Source organism: Tachypleus tridentatus, chromosome 3 (assembly GCF_004210375.1).
Source record: "Tachypleus tridentatus isolate NWPU-2018 chromosome 3, ASM421037v1, whole genome shotgun sequence".
NCBI classification, from domain to species: Eukaryota; Metazoa; Arthropoda; class Merostomata; order Xiphosura; family Limulidae; genus Tachypleus; species Tachypleus tridentatus.
The window spans coordinates 83,880,283-83,894,240 of NC_134827.1; the positions used below are offsets into that span (position 1 = coordinate 83,880,283).

At 33.8% G+C, this 13,958-nt stretch overlaps 1 protein-coding gene across 10 annotated transcripts in view; it reads right to left on the minus strand.

The window, feature by feature from the left end:
• LOC143247371 (myelin regulatory factor-like) overlaps positions 1-13,958 on the minus strand; it is a 351,121-nt gene that overhangs the window by 81,050 nt on the left and 256,113 nt on the right. Inside the window, exon 1 of one of the 10 annotated variants that reach the window (XM_076495346.1) lies at positions 62-382. The exons of the other annotated variants lie outside the window; for them this stretch is intronic. Coding sequence (XP_076351461.1) covers positions 62-132 — 71 coding nt within the window. The 5' untranslated portion in view covers positions 133-382. Of the gene's footprint in view, positions 1-61; positions 383-13,958 lie in introns of those variants that run through there. 10 annotated transcript variants of the gene reach the window in all.

Here is a 13,958-nt window from a genome sequence, read left to right on the forward strand (position 1 = left end):
TATACATATATATAAATACTGCAGAGAAAGGATAATATAATAACGGATCACGAACTTTTACCTGTAGGTCAAAATAGTTCCTGTACTTCTTTCCATACAACAACTAAGGTTCTGAGAACGAAATCTTGTCATTAACTGATATTATGTGAATTACGTGTATCGTACCGCAGGCTGAAAAATGTGAAATGACAGTTGACAAAGTCGAACATCACATGCAAGGATTTTGACAATTGTTTTCACTTCCGATAACACAAAATAAAAAACAGTACCCGCCTTTACACATATCACTACCGAAGTAGACAACGTTTAGCTTGGTTTTTCAGGCTCTAATACCACTAAAAAACAACAACAACAACAGTAACAAAAACTTCGAGAATTATATGACTATTATACAGTAGACTCATTCTTTACGGGCATCTCATGTGTACATTACATCTTAGTTTTGTGAAAACAGCGCAACAGAAATGGCTTCAATCACACTTAAACTAAAGATATATCGCAGAACAAGTTACGTTTAAGAACAACTATTACGTATTTTGTGTTAGCGGTAACAACAATAACGAGGTCACCTCTAAAGGTGCTCAACCATGACGTATAATGTTATCACTATGATATCTATATATAGAATAACCGTGTCGCTTTTATTATCCTCATAGATAACGTCAATTTTAGTGTTTACTGTTTTACAACAATGAAACGGCCGAAAACGTTCGCACATATAAGTGTGAATGTTTATATTATATTGTGATGAAACAATACACGCATACAAAACTCCCCTTAAAGTGTTATGTGCGCTGGCATGACATGTTTTTTGTTTTTTATTTTAAACATTTTAAAAGAAGTTATAGTGGTAAGTTGATTTTATTCACACAATATTCGTGGGAAAGATTACTTATTCACACAGTGATTATTATTATAGACAGAGCAAGGAGCTATATTTCCATACGGTACAAACTTTGATGAAGTAAGAGCATAGCTTATACTAAGTGTTACGTCACAGGGAATTAAATAAGCACATGTGCAATTAGTATCAGATTTTTTACTCTTACACAAACAACCAGCTCAGAGTAACTGATAACAGACGTAGGTTATGGTTAAATATAATCATCAGTATTAAAAGGAAATATAACTCGTTGCTATACACCTCACCCTCTTCCATGTACATAAAAAAACAAACAAACCCGAACAAACAGAATGATATTAGTTTTAGGACTTCCTCCAAAAAACAAAAACTGTGGTATTGAAATACAATGATAAATTAAAATCGATGATTTTAAGTATCTGCAGTGGATGAATAATCTCTAAAGGCGCTAACCTGGTGAGATAATAAGACATACAGTCACGTAACTCCCTCCTCGATCTCTCATTGCTTGTTTTTTGTATATACAATATAAAGTTATAGCAATGTTTTAAATGCCATGACGGAAAATTACATAATCGGCTATCTGTGTTGTGCCCACCACAGGTGTAGAAACCTATTTTTAGAGTTCAGAGATCTGCTGTTGAGTGGGGGTTGGGTGGTGCTGACTGATGCGTGTGAAGAGAAAAACAAATAAAACTACATGAAATGTAGACCACAAGAAGAAAGCCCTCCATTATTTTGTTAATGTAAGGCCACGGCAAGAAAGTCCTACACTATTATGTTAACATAAGACCACAGGAAAAAAGCCCTATACTATTTTGTTAACATAAGACCACTAGAAGAAATCCCTACGTTATTTTGTTAACATAAGACCACTGGAAGAAAGCCCTCCACTACTTTGTTAACACAAGGCCACGGGAATAAAGCCCGACACTATTTTGTTAACATATGACCACAGTAAAGTAATGACCTCTTAACATCCATAAATAAATTCTCTAAATTAGAATTAATGACTCCATGACACTCCTGAATAGACACTGTAAATCAGAATTAATGACTCCATGACACTCATGAATAAACTAAATTAGAATTAATGGTCTCTTGACACTTCAGAATAGTCCCTTTAAATTAGAATTAATGATCCCTTAATCTTCCTGAATAGACATTAAGTTAAAATTAAGGTACAAAAGTCTAGTCCAGTAGCATACACGTTTTCTTCATCATAAGAAGAAACATTCATTGGACCTGAAATTGTTAGATATCATATATGAAAGATTTTATTAAATAATTGTTTCAGATATGAGACATGAAATATGACATAAAGTAATTGTTTCATATATCAGACATGAAAGATGACATAAAGTAACTGTTTCAGATATCAGACACGAAATGTGATATAAAGTAATTATTTCATGTATAATATCTTAAATATGATATGAAGTAATTGTTTCAGACAATACACACAAAAGATATTATGAAGTAATTGTTTTATATATTATACATAAAAGACGATATTATGTAATTAATCTCAGTATTATACAGTATCTACGTTTTTTCCTTTTAAATTTAATGAAAGAAAATCTTCGAATCTCTAAATCGCAAATTTCTATTTTGTTTTCGTTTCATAGGAAACATCCTATACATTGCTACTCCTGTTTGGTCTCTCTACACAGATCTAAGGTCCCCTGTTCCTGAGTCAGTGGTGTACTCTGTCATATTTTTCTTTGATGAGAAAAGCTCAGATTTATAGATTTATACATAGTACAGTGTAGTTCAAAAACCATGTAAAAATCACACAAAATATCTCACTGTAGTACACTTGGAAACAATGATACCAGATGCCTTCATTCAACCTTATTGTAGAACACTCTTAAGTGTATGTTCTTGTAATAATCTTACAGGCCTCAAAATTATTCAGTTTATTTATTTAATGTGTGTATGTGTGTTGTTGTTTTTCGTATAGCAAAGCCACATCGGGCTATCTGCTGAGCCCACCAAGGGAGACCTTTTATTACACTCGTATGACGAATTTTATAACCAGCTTAGGGTTTTAATCAAGGCTGTTTGATTACTGCGTTAAATTATTTGTCCTGAGGTAAATGTGATGTATTTACGTGTACGTATACGATAAAACAACAGCGAAAACAATTCGTCGTTGTATTAGTTATCTTGTTCAAGATTCGTGCAAAAATTAAAAGCGGCATTGAAAATTGGGGCATTTGCGCTAATAATATTTTAATTATTATTTCAATAGTGAGTAATACCGATATTCATTTTCGCCATAATAATTAAACACAAAACATGCTCGTCATATGGAATTGAATGAACTTTGAGTATTTTTTGTTTGTCTTTAAGTTAAGCACAAAGCTACACAACTGACTATCTGTGCTCTGCTACTGCGGGTGTCTAAATCCGGTTTTTAGCGGTGTAAGTCCGAAGAAATACTGCTATGCCACTTGGAAGGGGGTTACTTTTTTAATAAGAGTCTTCTTCTGGGCCAGCGGTAGGTTTCCAGACTTAATACACTAAAATGCGGAGTTCGATTGCTCACAGAAGACAAAACGCTGAGAGCGTACTATGTGGCTTCTTAACCTGAAGATAACCTAGGAAGGTCGAAACGTTGTTCTCTCCTTATCAATAAGTGTTAATACTAATACCAGCCATTCTGAGGTACAACATGTTTGACAGTGATTTCTGTTAAGCGCCCTCTGTTGAAAGTAAGGCGCGCCTTCAGCAGTATCATGTTTCGAATACCGGAACTATCGATATTCATCCCCACACGCTAACAGGCCATGCCCGACCCAGAGGTATAACAGTAATGTATATGTTTGTTTTGTTCAATCAACCAGGGAAGAATATTTAAGGTATTCTTGCCCCAGTATAATTCTACTTTGGTTTCTTTCAAAAGTTTTACAAAATCAAATAATATACACAGTACGCAACTAACAACACAACATCTGTTTATAGTCTAAAAGGTTAAGCTTCTGGTATTTCTAACTGACAACTATTCCCAAAGTTAAAAGGAACAAATCCATTTATATATGTTTTGCTCAATAGTCAGTTGACAACACCTTAGATAAAATATTTCTAAAGGATTATCAAAAGTCCTAAGTTACCTTTTTTTATTTCAAATGTAAAAACTCGTATAAACTGTGTAGTCATTACATACACCGATAACAGTGTGTCGTTTTCTTTTCTACAGGTAATAAATACTACGTTCAAGCGTCACATTTTCAGTTTCCAAACAATACAGTTTCTTGTTACATCTTGCCGGGATTTTGTTGTTGTTTTATTTCAAACTGGTGACAACAATATTACAATATACAAGAACAATGAACGTTTAAGTATAACGAGATACGTCGAAAAGAGTCTAGGCTGATATCTGATAGTTATTTATAGCGATAATGTTATAGGAGTGACTTATTTGTGGCATTAAATCTAAAGATAATCAGTTCCTTCCTTTCACGCTTTTGTCTTTTCATATATTCCTCTGATATACGTTTGGAGCCGTTGTTTACTGAAGCCTGAAGCTCTATTTTCTTTTCGTTTCACATTTTTACATTGGATTAATTCTACTTAATAATAACGTTTTGAATATACTGATATCGCAGGTAATATGTTTAGTACCAATATATTTGGTTCACGGTGAAGTGATAAATAAACATTCGAAACTGCAGCGCCATCGCAGAAGATTTTTGAGTGGAGGTTAACTATATGGTACTAGTGTCCGAATCAAGATATTCATGTGGTGAAATTGTTAAACAATACAGAACCATAGAACACAACATTTCCCAGAAAGATGCCTTCAATTTTCTCCATTAAAAAGAACAAAGAACAACTTTCATCACAGCGGAACGTTTAAAATATCAACGTAATCTGCAATCACTATTCAAACCTTTGTGGACCAATGCCCTTATCCGTAAAGTTAATACTACGGTTAAAAAATGAATCCTCAGACCCAAAAAAGTAATGTAATGAAGCTGGTCATCTCTTTTTATTGTTAACAGGATACTTGACAACGATTTGAAATTGATAACGGCTCACAAGCTTTCAAGCACATCTCGAAATCAACGGTGGCTCGTACGAGAATGGTGGTGGCTGAAGAAACTACAATCTTAACAATCCCACTCGACTACCTCCCTGATGCAGACCTAGTGCTTAAGCATCAACTCAAACTGGCTAAAGTTTATTTACAATGCAAGGTCTGTGGAAAGTGTATCAAGTTGTGAGACCTAAGGTTTATCTCCATGTCTTTCGCAATAGCTTGCTGAAACGGGAACTGCGATGCTAGGCAATTATGTGTAATTATAGCCACCTGAAGAGTATGATAGTTTAGGAATGTAGCAGCTCCAAGGACAACACGGTATCCGGAACATTGTTATTATCTAGTGTATATAAGTGATATAACAACCATGAACTACTAGACTCTTCTTCACTTTATTCAATCTATTCACCTAATCTTGATGAAACAATATAGTTTCTTTTCACTTGTTTGATCTTTATTTAGACTATCGTTTAAACATTGCGTAGCTTTGTGAAAAATTACACAAACAACAACAAAAATTGCACTCAAATAACCTTCACAATATTTAAACATATGCACTGAATTATGTTTTTCCCCATTAAAATTAACAATACAAGCAGAGAGTCTATTTCTCGAAACTTTTCTACCATTTTTAAATATTTCGTAACCAATTCAAAACAACTTTTTAAATCTCCACATGTATAACTTTGTCAAAACAATTTGCAGTACATACTTCACATTCAGATGTTTTCCCCAGTGACATAGCGGTAAGTCTGAGGGTTAATAAAGTTAAAAAACAAATTTCGATACCCGTGTGTAGCTTTGTAATTAATAAAACAAACGTACTCATATTGTCAAACCTCTTCTTGACAAACTGTTTTACAACAAATTAAATATTTTGAACACAAACGCACCATTTTCTTTTGTATCTGAAAGAATGTAATTCTTTACAAAGTACATTAGATATTTACAACGATTCGTAAGTTGTTTAGCTTACTACCACTTTAATGCTTACGATTAGAACGTACTAATCTTGTATCACAGCGATGGTAAATATGTCTCGAGTTTATTAACTGTTAAAAAGACCTGCAGGATATAAAATCAAGGGCGAATTAACTCGTCGGGACAATGAACTGGCTGGTGCATCTGACGCGTTCTTAGAAATTGATTTAAATTTAAATGTTAATTGTTTATCCAGTCTACAACATGTGATATTACCCGGATTACCCCTTTAATTCCAATCCGCCCCTGGATAAAAGTTGAATGTTTATTATTATTATGTTTCACTAAGTTATTGGGTTAACTAAGTTTCTTACTTTTGTTTTCGTTTCAAAGAAATAGCTTCGTGCCTTTGGTTCAGCGATCTTATAAATTTTGTAAAACTTACCACATCATATATAAAACTACAGTGAAATTTACCAAACATTACTTTCACTACCGACGATCTGGATTTATGACAGACAGACCACACGTGATTAGACGTACAAAAGTGTAGACTAATTAAGATAATTAGTCGCTTCAGCGGTACGTTTGGGGACTTACAACGCCAAAATCTGGGATCATATACCCCTGGTGGGCAAAGCGCAGATGGCCCATTCTATAGCTTTGCGTTAAAACGACAATACCAATATGAATAAATAACAGGAATTTACTAATATTTCTATATAAGACATAATTAACAATCGTTAGATAAAACAATAGATTTAGTAACTACAAGAGTGAGAGACTATTAGTCCTCTTTCACTGTGATGCCTGATTAACATTATGAGACACTGAAGTTTTTAACTGATAGCTTTAGATGCCGCATTTTCTCACTGATTACAAGACATATATGAAGGGTAAAATAGAAATTTAAATGTTTAAGTTTTGATGTGTTATAACTTTAAACAACGTGAGTTATTAAATTTCTATATAAACATAATAAGGATAAATCAGGCATTTGACTGTTTCATTTATGATGTACTATAAATTCAAGCAAAATGATCTATGAAATTTGGACCCGGCATGGTCAGGTGGGTTAAGGCGTTTGACTCGTAATTTGATGAACGCGGGTTGGAATCCCGGTTGCACCAAACATGCTCGCCCTTTCAGCCCGTGGAGGCGTTAGTAGTGATGGTCAATCGTAGTATTCGTTGGTAAAAGAGTATCCCAAGAGTTGGCGGTGGGTGACGATGGCTAGCTGCCTTTCCTCTAGTCTTACACTGCTAAATAAGAGATGGCTAGCGCAGATAGCCCTCGAGTAGCTTGGCGCGAAATTCCAAAACCAAACAAAACAAACTTGGATATATAAACAATATCTGAATTATTTGATTTTATTCATTTGTATAGTAAGTTGTAACCACGTTATCGCAGCTACTTTAGTTAAGCAGTTGTAATGTATCAATAAATTCAAGGATATCGCAATTGTAGGAAATATTGTAAATAGGGACGGCTAGCGCAGATAGCCCTCGTATAACTTGGCGCGAAATTTCAAAACAAAACAAATGTATCAAATTTCTACATAAATATAAGAATAAAATAGACATTTAATTGTTTAAGTTTTGATGCACTATAAATTCAAATGACGTAGTTCATCAAATTTCTATATAAATATGATAAGAGTAAAATAGCCACTTAACTATTTAATTTTTGATGTGCTTTAAATTCAAACAACGTGATTTATCAAATTTATATATAAATATGATAAGGCATTTAGCTGTTTAATTTCTATGTGCTCTAAATTGAAACAAGGTGATTTATGAAATTTCTATATGAATACGACAAGAGTAAAATAGACATTTAAGTATTTAATCTTTGATGTAATATAAATTCAAACAACGTGATTCATCAAATTTCTATATAAATATGACAAGGGTAAAATAGGCATTTTACTGTTTAATTTTTGGTGTGTTACAAGTCAAAACGCGTGATCAAATTGCACGAGAAAGGAGTACAATAACCACTAACTGTTAAGAACAACACTAAACATTGCACGAGAAAGGAGTACAATAACCACTAACTGTTAAGAACAACACTAAACACATATATATCTTCTATCTCTATTTATACAAATACACACATTGATACACTATTACTTACAAATGTATTATATATTTAAACGACAGGGTTAAATGTAATTTTATATAGAAACTAAATTTCATATTTAATATTAGATTGCGTGACCAGTGCTGTTAGAAATCGCTCTTTCGTTTTATAACAAAGAAAGAAAACAGAAACACCTGTATCATCTTGTTAGATAAAACACGAGAAATAACCAATCTCCTTGACGTTAAAATGTGTACTTTTGTTTCAAAACACTTAGAGATAGTAGCGACACCTGTCTCACCATCCTAGAAAGATCACAAGTGTCAGCGCCATCGACTGACATGTTTTGTTTCAAGTATCATGGAAAAAAAGTGTAGTGACTCCTTTATCATCTTCTTAGAAAGGCCACAATGACTTTCAGTGATGACAAATATTGTACTTTTGTTTCAAAGTACAGAACAAAAAGAGAACGACCAAAGATGATACAATTCGGCGGCGATAGAGTTCAAGTTGATTGCATTCAGCACATCAATGATAAATATCTGGCTTAGAATGAACGGAGAAGGGCGTGTCTTACGCATGGTTTTCATCCGAGTTATACGGCTTGTTTGTTTTTTCATCTTCCACCATAACTGATGGATCTAGGGCTTTCTCTATCAAACACAAAGCGTTAGCGATAACGTAACTTTTTAAACCTTTAGAACAGGATATACATCAAATTAATGGTTCGTGAACAGATAAAGGTCGATGAACTTTCTTAATGCGTTTACGGCATCCTCGCATGTTGTTCTCAAGTATGGATAACCTTAATATTTTGGGTTTAGTTTGTATATATATATATATAACTGATAGCCGCAATTCATGCCAAATTCATTTTGAATAAAACTACGAGAAATGTTTTAGCGGATTCGTAAGGTTAAAGAGATGTATAAATACAATCAAATTAGGTATATTTATCCTCAGTTATTACATATTAATACACAGAATTTTTTTTAAGCATTTATATTTTATTTTAATTGTAATGGCATTAAAAGTCGAAATGATGACGTAAAACTACAATCACTGGATTAAAGAACGTAAGCAGCAATTTTCTCAAGCTCGCAAATTTACAAAAGTACAGACTGGTGGTAAACACTTGAATTTCATGTAAAGTTTTTTCCAAGGGACCATTCTACTCGGTCGGAAATAACAGTGTTTTGGTTTGAATTTTGCGCAAAGCTACTCGAGGGGTATCTGCGCTAGCCGTCCCAAAATTAGCAGTGTAAGACTAGAGGGAAGTGGCAGCTAGTCATCACCACCCACCGCCAACTCTTGGGCTACTCTTTTACCAACGAATAGTGGGATTGACCGTCACATTATAACGCTCCCACGACTGAAAGGACGAGCATATTTGGTGTGACGGGGATTCGAACCCACGATACTCAGATTACGAATCCATTGCCTTAACCACCAGACCATGCCAGGTCCCAGTTCGATAATGCGTACATCAAAGTAGTTCAATTTTAATTACTTTCAAATTGTTATGTAAAATTAATTCAATATTACTGGCATAATTTCTGTCAGGCATGTAAGCTCTAAAACTGCGACTACTGTGTCATTACTTCTTTCATTAGATCGCGAGATTGTCCAGTGTACCTTGAAGTGCTTTTACAATATTTCCTACAATTGCGATATCCTTGAATTTATTGATATATTACAACTGCTTCACTAAAGTAACTGCGATAATGTGGTTACAACTTACTATACAAATGAATAAAATAAAATAATTCAGATATTGTTTATATATCCAAGTTTGTTTTGGTTGGTTTTGGAATTTCGCGCCATGCTACTCGAGGGCTATCTGCGCTAGCCATCTCTAATTTAGCAGTGTAAGACTAGAGGGAAGGCAGCTAGTCATCACCACACACCGCCAACTCTTGGGCTACTCTTTTACCAACGAATAGTGGGATTGACCGTCACATTATAACGCCTCCACGGCTGAAAGGGCGATCATGTTTAGTACGAGCGGGATTCGAACCCGCGACCCTCGAATTACGAGTCGAACGCCTTAACACTTTGCCATATCAGGCCAATACATCCAAGCGCTACACAGTTTGTTTATTCATCCAAATGCTACAAATTTTTTTATGTATCCAGGTGCTATACAGTTTGTTTATTTATCCAAATACTCTACAGTTTATTTTTTAAGATATACTATTATCCGTAGATTTAAACAAAAATAATTCAGTTTTGTAAAAATATATTTCAACTACTCCTTGCTTATTTTCATCTTTTTTTATTATTTTCATAATTTCTTTTTTCACAGTAATTTCAAATACAACTTCATCACTGATGATACATTTGCTCTTCTAGAGTGCCAGCTGTCGCCACTTGGTAGCCATGTATATAGTTTACATTGTAAATAAATATAAGCATGGTAGATATTCAAATTGTCAGTAGAGTGAGTTTCATTTGTGAAGAGATCTGAATATAAGAAAAGTAATTAAGACATAGATAATTCAGAAAACACATTAGGTTTAGGTGGCTTAATGAAACCCGAGTTTTCAGTTCTTATAACATGATTTAGACTATTTAAAAGGAGTAAGTTTAGGGTACAAAAATAGAATGAATGGGAAATAGAAACAAATTTAGTAGAAAAAATAATAATTGTGCGGACAGTTAATGACTTTCAACCTTGTTTAGTTGAGACTTCTCATAACTGACATCCGTAGTGAATGAATAAGGAATAGTGGTAAGAGAAGATACGTTAAAACTCAGAAATGCAAAAAGTAATTGTGTAACTTACATGTTTTATCTAAGTTGGTCCTTTGAAGGATTGGGTTGGGTTTTCGGGTCTGAACACTACACACACATAAACATCTTGGACATTATTATCGCCTCCCCCCATTCTTACTCACAATCATTTACGTTTGAATTATTGTGGAAGGTGTTGTCAAAAACTGCAACCATAATCCATAATAGATTAAAAACAAAACTTACAACGTTGATTTCTTGCACCTTAAAAGAAGTTTTGTTAAAAGTGTGTCGCAGAAACTTGTGTTTTTTTAGGTCTGAACATTGTGTTTAATAAAGTCACTTTCGTTGTGTGACAAATCAACGTTGTATGGCGTTTTTAAAATGTTTTATCCGTGCACCTAAGTATGTTTGGAACTCGAGTAGCCACGCGCGGAATTCAACAACAAATAATCACGAAGGAACTCCCATATGCAGTCGATGTTCTACCAAACTGACGTCATTGTTCTTTACAACATAAAATCATTGTATTATAAATCTAAGCGAAATTATTCAGTAACAGGTTGCGTTTAACGTCTTGTCCGTTGATATGTATACATCAGTTTAAATCTGTTACTGTGACATCGTCTTCCCTAATGATATGACTTAAATATCCCAGTTTTCAGTTTTGAGCTACTGCCCGTCTACTGCTACTCTGAAAACACAGCTTCAGCTGAAAGGAAGAGTCATCCTGAAATCTTCTGTAGGACGCACTAACCACTCCGCCATGCCCGGCCTGGAAAGAATAGCTCTAACCTTCCTTTACACTGCACAATAATACTACCAAGCTAACAACAACATCTACTTCTGTAAGTGTAATCCTTCGAGGAATAACAACAATATAGTCCGCTGCAGTTAAAAACAACAACAACAAAGGCAGTTACTTTAAAAGCTGAAAACACCATGGACTACGGCACAATAAAATAAATATAGGGTAGATACATCGTCATGACTACCAGACTTTAAAAGCTGGGTGGATGTTGTCTGGATTGGTTTTTAATTACAAACTCTCTCAGTTTCACCCACCACGTAATGTTGGTCTTACCAGCTTTAGAAGCATACGGCATTAGAAATACATTATTTTACTTTTTAATATTATATAACTATAAACTTGAAATTTTTACTGTGTTGCGTGACTCTTCAGACAAGCAGTTATGCATAATAGTTTTAACAGATACTGTGTGTGTGTTTTTTCCTTTTCTGTATTATACACGTATTTTTAATTGTCCTCTCCTGCAACAACAGAGTAGCGGTTAGCGATTGTTCACTTTGATTTAGCTAAATTGAAATTAGAATGTCTCAAACAAGCTGTTATCACGAGTTTCTAAGAAAACCATATTGAATAACTCATAAATTTGGCTACTGCACAATTAACGAGTTATTTTTTCACTGTTCTTTCTATCATTTTAGATTCAGAAAGCTACTCAATTGAGTTATCACATCGTGATTACGTTCACAGAGCTACGTAATTAAGTTGTTATCAAATCGTTTCTACGTTCATAGACTTATTTTAGTTGTTGTTATCAAGTCGTTATTATGTTCACAGACAAATCTTCGAAAAGTTGTAATAAATCGTGATTACATTACCTGTTCGCTACTTGAAACGAAACTCCAATTAATTGAGTGAAACGTGGGAATTATAGAACTTGCAAGCTAGCGTATGAAATGAGTTAATAAATCATTAAGTTTTAGTTACAACGGGACAGAAACACCATTTAGCCAGAGAATCGAAATCAAAATATGAGGTTTTACTTTCCAAGAAGTACAAATATTTCTCAAATTTGAATTGTGATAAAAAACATTGAAAGCCATATAAATGTTTCGACAAAATTAAAAACTACTAAGAAATTTTAAGCCCTTATGCCTAATCAATAGCATATGAAAAAAAAGATATAGAAAAACGCAGCTTTGCCCTTCTGCAAACAAGTATTTTTGTGAATATTTTTGTCTTTTTCTATTTCGCGCAAACCTACACGGGGACTATTTGCGCTAGCCGTCCCTGATTTAGCAAAGACTAGAGAAAAGACAGTTAGTCATCACCACCAACCGCAAACTCTTGGGTTACTCGTTTACCAACGAATAGTGGGATTGACCGTCCAATTATAACGCCCTCACGGTTAAAAGAGGGTTATAATCAGTATGTGTAGCTTCGCGCAAAAACAGCCGGAAAAAAAAAAACGAAACTAAGAGTTGTGGATGGCGTTTGGGTTGATGGCCCTTCAAAATGAGAGACGGATAAGCGCAGATAGACCTCTTGCAGTTTTAAGCGAAATTCTGAAACGAACATACAGCATATGAACAAACTCCGATAAATGTTTAAATCCGCCCCTCGTGTATGAAATTCGTCTTTTAAAAATCTGTTTATTTTTTTATTCTTTTGCAATTACCATAGCATATTTTAAACCATTTAATTCGTCTATGTCGATTAAACATGCTATCAGTGGCTCAATGCGATGTATTAATTATACTTATATCTCGAAATGACTACAAACATCGTAATTAAGGATAAAATCATGAACAAAAATATTCCTCAAGTAGTCAGGCAGCATACTTAATAATCAATAACGCAAACATTACAGATGTGAAATGGGAAGTACAAATGTAATAAATGATGGAACAAATCATACCAAAGAAAACCTAGGAGGCGGAATGTATGTAATGATATGAATAATGATTAAAATGTTATAAAAATTTTGTAATAAAACAAAGGCAAATAATATTTACGCACTTTTTATGTATTATTTTATTTATTCCCAGTGGCATAGCGGTTTGCCCGCGGACTTATAACGCTAAAAAGCAGGTTTTGATACCCGTAGTGGTTAGAACAGAGATAGCCCATTGTGAAGCTTTTTATTTAACTTGAAATAAATAAACTATACTGTTTCAATGGGTTATTTTAAATAAATAAACTATACTATTTCAATGGGTTATTTTGAATAAATAAACTATACTGTTTCAATGGGTTATTTTAAATAAATAAACTATACTGTTTCAATGGGTTATTTTAAATAAATAAACTATACTGTTTCAATGGGTTATTTTCAGCAATAAGTGTGTAAAGACGTGTAAAACTGCTTTTCCTACTCTCCTACATTACACATTACATCAACGTAATATAATTAGTTTCCACGGTTACGTTCAGATCAGTAAATGTCGTTCTACATTTACAAATGTATTTAAAAACTAACAAAAATTTAGTGGTTTATTTTCATATGAAATTTCTCGTCAACAACTGGCATACAATATAAGTTTCTATGTACAAAATAACATTCGCAC